This window comes from Micromesistius poutassou, assembly GCF_964030765.1.
Source record: "Micromesistius poutassou genome assembly, chromosome: 22".
Classification (NCBI taxonomy): Eukaryota; Metazoa; Chordata; class Actinopteri; order Gadiformes; family Gadidae; genus Micromesistius; species Micromesistius poutassou.
This window is the reverse complement of record NC_140292.1, coordinates 3,678,248-3,687,022: the sequence shown is the minus strand read 5'-3', so window position 1 is coordinate 3,687,022 and position 8,775 is coordinate 3,678,248. Positions and strand designations below refer to the sequence as shown.

General features: G+C 45.3%; 1 protein-coding gene across 1 annotated transcript in view; it reads right to left on the bottom strand.

The window, feature by feature from the left end:
• The window catches only part of LOC311367717 (BDNF/NT-3 growth factors receptor-like), a gene marked incomplete at both ends in the record, with an annotated part of 15,248 nt that overhangs the window by 5,648 nt on the left and 825 nt on the right, over nt 1–8,775 (bottom strand). Inside the window, 9 exon segments of the mRNA XM_084486531.1 lie at nt 726–825; nt 929–963; nt 2,464–2,772; nt 4,743–4,875; nt 5,253–5,389; nt 6,103–6,254; nt 6,550–6,618; nt 6,702–6,773; nt 6,867–6,941. Coding sequence (XP_084342657.1) covers nt 726–825; nt 929–963; nt 2,464–2,772; nt 4,743–4,875; nt 5,253–5,389; nt 6,103–6,254; nt 6,550–6,618; nt 6,702–6,773; nt 6,867–6,941 — 1,082 coding nt within the window.

The window sequence follows — 8,775 nt, the reverse complement described above, 5'->3', positions numbered from 1 at the left end:
GGGGGGGGGGGGAGGTGAGGGAAAGGGGAGGAAGAGGAGTGGAGGAGGTGTAGGGGACAGGGGAGGAGGAGGAGTGGGGCGGTGTGTAGGGAGGGGGAGGAGGGGAGGAGGAGGAGGGGGGGACAGGGGAGGAGGAGCGGGGTAGGTGAGGGAGAGGGGAGGGGGAGGAGAGGAGGAGGTGTAGGGAGGGTGGAAGAGGAGGAGTGGAGGAGGTGAAGAGGTGAGGGAGAGGGGAGGAGAGGAGGAGTGGAGAGCAGGTGTAGGAGAAGGAGGGGGAGGGGTGGAGGATGTACATACAGTATGGAACAGCATTAGGAGGATATATAAGAGCGACAGAAGTGGATTTAAAAGTGGCACGGTGTACAGTTATCTGCTACCACTATTTTGATTTTATTTAGGATTTATGATGGGACCTCGACGAACACAGATAGACTCCACTGGAAACACAGTTTATATTCTTGCAAATTCAGAATTATGTATTTGAGTGTGTGTGTATATGTGTGTGTGTGTGGTGTGGGTGTGTGTGTGTGTGTGTGTGTGTGTGTGTGTGTGTGTGTGTGTGTGTGTGTGTGTGTGTGTGCGCGTGCGTGCGCGTGTGTGTGTGTGTCTGATCCATAACACGGGACAGCGGGCAGCCAGTGTGGAGAGCTTCCGTGTGTTCCTGTAAAACCGACATCGGATCTGTGTGTTTTTCCCGTTGTATAATCTCATAAAAGAGAGTGTACCTTTCATACCAAACTTGGAGTTTCTTCCGTACTTCAGGATGACCACCATGAGAACACAGCCAGTCAGGGCCACCCCTGCGATGCCGACCACCACGTACACCTGGGGTTGAACAGCGAGGAGGAGGGAGAAGAGTGCGTGTTTTAAACATCAGGGGGGCGGTTTCGTAATAAACAACTTTTTGCTTCCAATCAATAGCACTTACGGCCACGCTGTCGTCCATGGGAGGAAGAGGGGAGCCTGGAGGGGAAATATCATCGTAGAGGATTAAGATTTATGGGGTTTTTATCAGGTCGTCTGCTGGGGTGCAGCTTTAGACTGGATGCATCTCCAGGTATTAATTATGATAAGAGTGCTTGACCCTCGCATATTGAACACCATTATCGGGTCAATTTGAGCATGCATTATTAATTACTGAAAGCTTTCATAGGATTTGTTCAGTGTTTTCGAGACGAAATGGAAGAACAAACAGGCGTAATTGATAAATTGACCAATCAAACTAACATGTGATCATGGACGATGTATTCGATGCAACGAGAGGGATGGTACAGCTATATTAGGCTATGCAGTTAGCTCAATGTGCTTAGCTGGTTTTAATTGGCAATGATGAGAATCTAACCTCATAACAACCAAACAACCAAAGTTTTGGTTCTTAGCCATGATGCTAGATCTGTTTAATATCCCTACATTTTACAAATATAGTATAGGATGAAAAGAATACTAGTAAAAGTAAAATACTTTTTTCTTCGTTGCAACTGATAAACTACGCTCGGCGCATAGTTTGAGTTATGGTGAATAATTCTTAGCTATTTACTAACGTAATTATGAAGCACTACTTACCGGTAGGATCTGCTTCACGAGGGAAGCAGTGAGGAAATACACGATATGAGACATTAATGCATTCATTAATGCATGCATTCAGTCATTCATTCAAACTGTTTTGTCATCGACGTGCGATCGCTTCAATACAATAAAATATGAAATAAAATACATTTCTCTTTCTTGCTACTGATTCACGGCGCATAGTTCAGTTATGGTGAATAATTCGGAGCTATTTACTAATGTAATTATGATGCACTACTTACCGGTAGTAGTCTGGAATCAGGAGGAAAGCGTTACGAGGAGAAAAAAACATAATATGAGACATTAATGCATTAACTTGTACAGTTTTGTCATCGACATGCACCACTTCAGTAGGAAGGAATATTGTAAATAACACCTAACTCGCAAATGACAGCTTAATACATATGTTGGATGCTCTGTTGATGGTAGCTGTGTATCAGTGAATTATTTTACTTACAGTAGTACGTCGGCTCATCTGAAAGAGAGAAAGAAAATGTATTATTCGATCGATCCCCCCTACCACCCACGACAGAAGCATAAGTCAGCACAAAGGGAATGATAATAGGATACTCGTTAGAAATAAGACAAAAAATCTGTATCAAATCAAAAAAATACTGCATGACTCCAGAACAAAGCCAAGCCAGCATTCAGAAGGCATAAATACATATTCTTATTCTTATGCTTATTATCAATAAGCATAAGAATCAATAAGAGAGAAGGGGAGCGAGAGAGAGAGAGAGAGAGAGAGAGAGAGAGAGAGAGAGAGAGAGCGAGAGAGAGAGAGGGGGGGGGGGGGGATAATAATAATAACAGCTACAAAGATAATAATAACAGCACAAATAACGAATCATCACAATCAAAACCACAACAGAAATAACAAATCCACACTGCAGTCACCCGAGTGTCCGTCGTAGGGCGGGCTGATGAACACGGCGAACACCTTCTTCTGGTCCTCCCCGTACTGGTTGCGGGCCACCAGCTTGTACTCCCCGTTGTAGATGTGCGTGGGGTTGACCAGCTGCAGGCAGCCGTGGTACTCGCTGTTGGTGGACTCGTGGATGCGCGTGTAGATGTGGTCCTGCTCCTGCACCAGGGTGCTCTGGTGGTACCACTGGAGCTCGGGCTCGGGGTTGCCCGTCACGCTGAAGGGGATGCACCAGTGGTGGTTGTTCTGCGGGCCGAGGAGCTGCTTGATGGTGGGACCGACTGGGGGAGGGGGGTAGGGGTGGGGGGAGGGGGGAGGAGGGTTAGGAGGAGGTGGAGGAGAACGATAAAGAGGTGGTGGAGTGGAAGAGAATAAAGGGGAGAGATAAAGATAAAGGGGTGAGGGGGATAGGGGGAGACAAGGGAGGATGGGGGGGGGGAGGAGGAGGAGGGGGGAGAGAAGGAGGAGTCACGTAAGAGAGGGCACTGGGAGGTAAACACTGGGGACTAACAACAAGGTAAGAAGCGAGGAAGGACAAAACAGCTCCAGTTGAGAAAGAGAGAGAGAGAGGGGAAGAGAGAGAGAGGGGAAGAGAGAGAGAGAGAGAGAGAGAGAGAGGGGAGAGAGAGCAAGAAGGGGGGAGAGAGAGAGAGGGGAGGGGGGGAGAGAGAGAGAGGGGAGAGAGAGAGAGAAGGGGAGCGAGAGAGGGGAGGGGGCGAGAGAGAGAGAGAGAGAGATAGAGAGAGAGAGAGAGAGAGAGAGGGGGGGGCATCTTAGGGTCATTGGAGAAGAAATACTTCTATTTCCCTTTTCTTTGTAGTAAACACTGTTATCGCGGTGCCACTTGCAGTCTTTTTCCGATACATGTCTAAAAGCGGCGATGGGTTTTCCTGCAGGGATGTCACGGCCATTTTTAACTGAGCCTCAACATTCAGTCAATCCAATGGAAAAATATAGAAATCTGAGACCACGGATACTGGGCTTGTCCTATCGGACACAGCACCTTTTTCGGGGGGAGGGGCGGAGGGTGGAGGTGGCGGGGGGGGGGGGGGATTAGTGGGAGAGTTGAGGTGGATCCATATGGTCCACTTCTCTTTCCAGCAACACACCCCCCCTCCCCTCCCCCCTCCCGCTAGGATCTGTGGTAGAGGCGGTTGAGGTCGGTGGGTGGGGGGGGCGGGGGCTGGGGAGGCGGAGGGGGAGCGATAGAGATTGAATCGCAGATCATGTTTATGTCAACGCGGTGAAAACACCAGAGAGAGAGAGAGAGACGCCGGCGGGAGGGATGGACAGATAGAGAGGGGACCCGGTCCGCAGCAGCAGGACGCGGGTCCAGAGAGAGAGGAGGGTGCAGGACAACAGCCGGGCCAACAGGAAACAACAAAAGAAACGTTGTCAACAACATTTGCCCGTCGACGACGACAGCAGCAGCAGCAGCAGCAGTGCTAAAAAAAAGATCAACGGAGCGCTTTCTCCGAAACGACAACACAGGTTACAGTCACAAAGGACACAACTCTTAGTCGCATGTAACGCAGTTACAATCGTGAATGAGTGTTGGATTATGAGCAAAGGACGTGCGTACAAGCCATGAAGGCGTAGCTATTAAAGGTGCTGTAGGTGTGATCCGAGAGTTGTAAAGAGAGAGCTGAAAAGATTTAAAAAAAAAGATTTAAAATCTTAGCAACCAGAAAACATCCCCTCCCTGTCTGCTCCCTCAATGGCGTTTCTCCTCCACTGACAGTGTTTGCAATTCATGCACCTGCGATTGACAGGCAAGATGGATTCCCTGAACCAATCATGGAAGGGATGCCCTGATTGGTCAGGAATGAGCGGGGAGCGGTCTCAAATGTAAAAAGGTCCCTCTCAGAGACAGGCCCAGTCAACTAAAAACAGATATTCACTCACTCATAGCTGACGGTGGGATACATGCCTTCCTAACAAATGACTGAAATCGTAGCCACAGCACCTTCAAAGGTGACATGTTATACCACCAGGTATGAGTGTGATCTGACTCTTCTGACATCACAAGTGGGCGTGTCCACCTAGATGTGTGCAGGATAGATCAGTCTACCAGCCTACCCAGTGCACTGTAGCAAACGTGGCTCATCTATCTGTCATACATCCTACATACGACACGCCCACTCGTGATGCCAGAAGAGGCCGATTTTCAAAACTGCTTGTAACGGCTAATCACACTCACACCTGGTGTCATAATATGTCACCTTTAAGTAAGTAAAAGAGGGCTCCTTACAGAGAACGTTGAGCTGCAGGCCCGCCTCGGTCTGGCCCACTATGTTCTCCGCGCTGCAGAAGATCACCCTGCCGTTGTCTTCGGGCGAGAGCCCAGAGAGAGACAGCCTGCTTTCTAGTTCCGATGCATCGATCTGAAACACACACACACACACACACACACACGGCACCTCCATGATTCTTATTGTTTAAATGTGAGTGCTGAAAATGGACTCTCCTATGAAATTCATGTTGGATTGATTCATGTTTGTTTCCACGCTCTTGTGGTTAAAGCTGCAATCCCAAAAGTTGCAAGAAATGAATTCAGTTACGATCATTCAATTCAGTTACTGTTTATTCCCCCCCCCCTATCTATCTAATATCTATCCATATTCTTTGTCTCCTACTCAAAACAAAAACAACAATCTAGTAGTTCACAAGTAATCGAGGACTCCTAAATGAGGACTCCTATTTTACTCCTATAGGTAAACCTACACATAAACCAAAACAACAGCGAGTGCAGTGTGTTTACCTCATAGCTGGTGGACAGCATGTCAAACTTCCAGAGGATCTCGGGGGCCGGGTAGCCCGAGGCCTGACACACGGCCTTCACGTCGCTGCCCTTCATCATGGTGACGATGGAGGGGGTGACCTCCACCTGGGGGAACACTGGAGAGGAGCACAGCCCACGCTGTCATCCATCTTCCAGATCCTCACGTATCACACTTCACTTGGTGTGGATTATATCAGAATTTGCTTTATGATCATTTACCATCAGTTAGTTATCAATAACTAAATCAATGTCATTGTGTAGACGTATTTGCCTAGTGCTGCGGTTTTGGGTGATTGACTCCAAGCTGAAGGCTTCTTGGTTCTAACCCTGACGTCTCCAGAGGAATCCTTTAGCTCTGTATCTAAAAGGTTCTGGGTTCTAACCCAACATATACCTAGACATCCCTTTGCTCTGTATCTAAAGGGTTCTGGGTTCTAACCCCAACGTCTACCGAGGAACCCTTTATCCATGTATCTAAAATGTTCTGGGTTCTAACCCAAACGTCTACCCAGCAGTCTTTAGCTCTGTCTCAAAAGGGTTCTGGGTTCTAACCCCAACGCCTACAGAGGTACCCTTTATCCCTGTATCTAAAATGTTCTGGGTTCTAACCCAAACGTCTACCGAGGAATCCTTCAGCTCTGTATCTAAAAGGTTCTTGCTCCCAACTAAAGTCACTGTGGATTAAAGCCAAAGGTAAATGACTAACTAGTAAACACTCAATTTGAGGACACATTGTAAAAGATGTCTCATGACTGTACTGTAATGATGGACTATAGGACTGTATATAATAGAACTGGCGTGTGTGGTTCAGGTCACATGGTCCCATTACCACAGTCCGGGGGAGTGAGCTCCACCAAGGATTTCCTCACTCCCCCGTCATCGATGCACTTCAGGTCCTGACCGTCCGGGTCCTCCTGGAGCCTCAGTTTGATCCACAGGTTCAAACACACACAGGCCAGGGGGTTACCAGAGAGTAGCAGCCTGGAAGACACACACACACACACACACACACACACACGTGCACGCATGCACACACCGACACCGACACACACACACACACACACACACACACACACACACACACACACACACACACACAAACACACAGACAGACACAAACACACATGTACACACGCACACATGGAGAACACATAAACACACACACACACACAAGCACACAAAAACAAGCAGCATTGGTATTGAATAATCTCCACATGTTCTCACATATATAGATGCTTGAACACACAAACAGCGTCGCATGAAAGCTCATACTTACGTGTAATTAGTGTTAAGATTTTGAAATGTCTTCCATGACAGTGTCGATAAGTTGTTGTCTCTGAGATTTCTGAGCAAAATAATATGGTTGTTATTGTCTTGTTCAAAATACAGAGAATATATTGCAATACATGGGATAATATGACTTCTTACACATATTGGAGTCTTGTGTTGTTGAAGAATGCATCTGCTGAAACAGAAGTCAATCCGGACTTGATCACTGTTCTGTTGACCAAAATAGGAAAGTTTGTTGCATTATTATATGTATACATATTTTTTGCGTCTGTGCGTTTCAAAGTTTGAATCAAAGGTACTTACAAATTCCGGAGGTTTATGTAGTACTTCAGACTGTTGTCATTGATGTCGGACACTCTATTTTGATTCGCAATGTATCTGTTTAAAAAAATAATATAAGATGATTAGCATTTTCTAACAGTTTGTATGACAGAATGTACTCACAGGAAGGTACTGCTCATACAATAATGATGGAAGGTAAACATGTTAATAATAAATTATGCATGTTAACGAAAGTTTAAAAAGGGACTATTGATTTTGGATAGAGACCGGATAGCGGTCAGTGTGAATAATGTTCGTATTAAAAATAAAAATGTAATGTGATAACAAATCGAACCCTTTGAAATACAACCTCTGGACGGAATGGACTCCTCCAATCATCTTTCTCTACCGTATCAGGAAGTAAGTACTAGTCTATAGATATAATATATACAACAGTAAGTACTATTCTATACCAATAATATGTACTATCATAATGACTTTTTTTATAGATATCATCAGTACTATGAAAGTGCTATTCTATAGATATGATAAGGCTACTATATGTACAAGTAGTATATACTTAATAATAATTATATACGTAATATTAATACAGATAGATATAATGAAAATCTTTTTCTTCACAGTATTTAGTGTTAACTGTAGTTTGCATAGATATACTGTATAGGGGAAAAGACAGTGTGTGTATCTGTACTAATCTAGTTCCTGTAAATTCCTGACACACACACACACACACACACACACACACACACACACACACACACACACACACACACACACACACACACACACACACACACACACACACACACACACACACACACACACACACACACACACACACACACAGCGATCTTGTTCCCTGACAGACTTCACGTCTCCTTAAGACTGGGTTTGTCCACGTGATTCAGAGAAACAGACCGGGCTGATTACAGACTTGATGTATGTTGACAGTGTAAGTCAGCCACACATTATGAACGTGGACCCAGCCTCCTCAGAGAAACATGATGTAAATGATGCTAATGATGAAACTTTCCACATTCGCCTTCCCAATTTTAGATAGCATGATCAGGAGGCTTCGATGTTTAATCTTGACATGCTTACTGACTACTACATTTACTTTCCCTTCGGGACCTGATATCATTATTCGATAGAGATAAGACACCATGCATATAGACTGTAAAAAGGTAGAAACTAGAAACTGGCCTCCATATCCATATTCACATATATCCACCCATATTCATGTAGTTGTAAGGCTGATACTGATATTCATAATGACTTAGATATTGACAGCATCCCATTTCTAATAGGCTACTTCTTGCTAGGAGGCTGCACAAGAACAACATGCTTACCTGGATCTAAATAAGACGAGAACAGTGCAAAGAGGCTCAGGATCTTATTGTGTTAACACTATGGGTTATAAATCCAGATTGTGTCAGGAATATGGGTTATAAATCGAATCGCGCTACAATGCTTTCCAGTAGGAATAGGACAACTAGGCTAAGTGTCTCTGAGATAGTGCTCCTCGCTGTCTCCCGTTTCTTTATGCTGGCGAGCTGCAGTCCACGTTTTTTTTTTTTCGGGATGTTGTAGCAAGGATTTAACGTCCTTAGGTGTAACAAATCTACCCTGATCATATTTAAGTACACTCTGTATAAAGCGAGGATGAAGCTGATACCGGGAAGAGAGAGTCCGTTAATGCGTTGTGATGCAATTGTAGGCTATGCTTAATACGTTATAGGGTTCAGTCGAAGAATGCTGCTGGCGCTGGTGATGCTGGTTGTGATACTGGTTGTAGTGGTTGTGGTGGTAGTGCTGGTGCTCAATATTGTAGCACATTAAGGCTCTATTAAAATACATATATTATATTGCTAGCTCTAGAACAGCACAGAACCACACGCACGCACGCACACACACACACACACACACACAC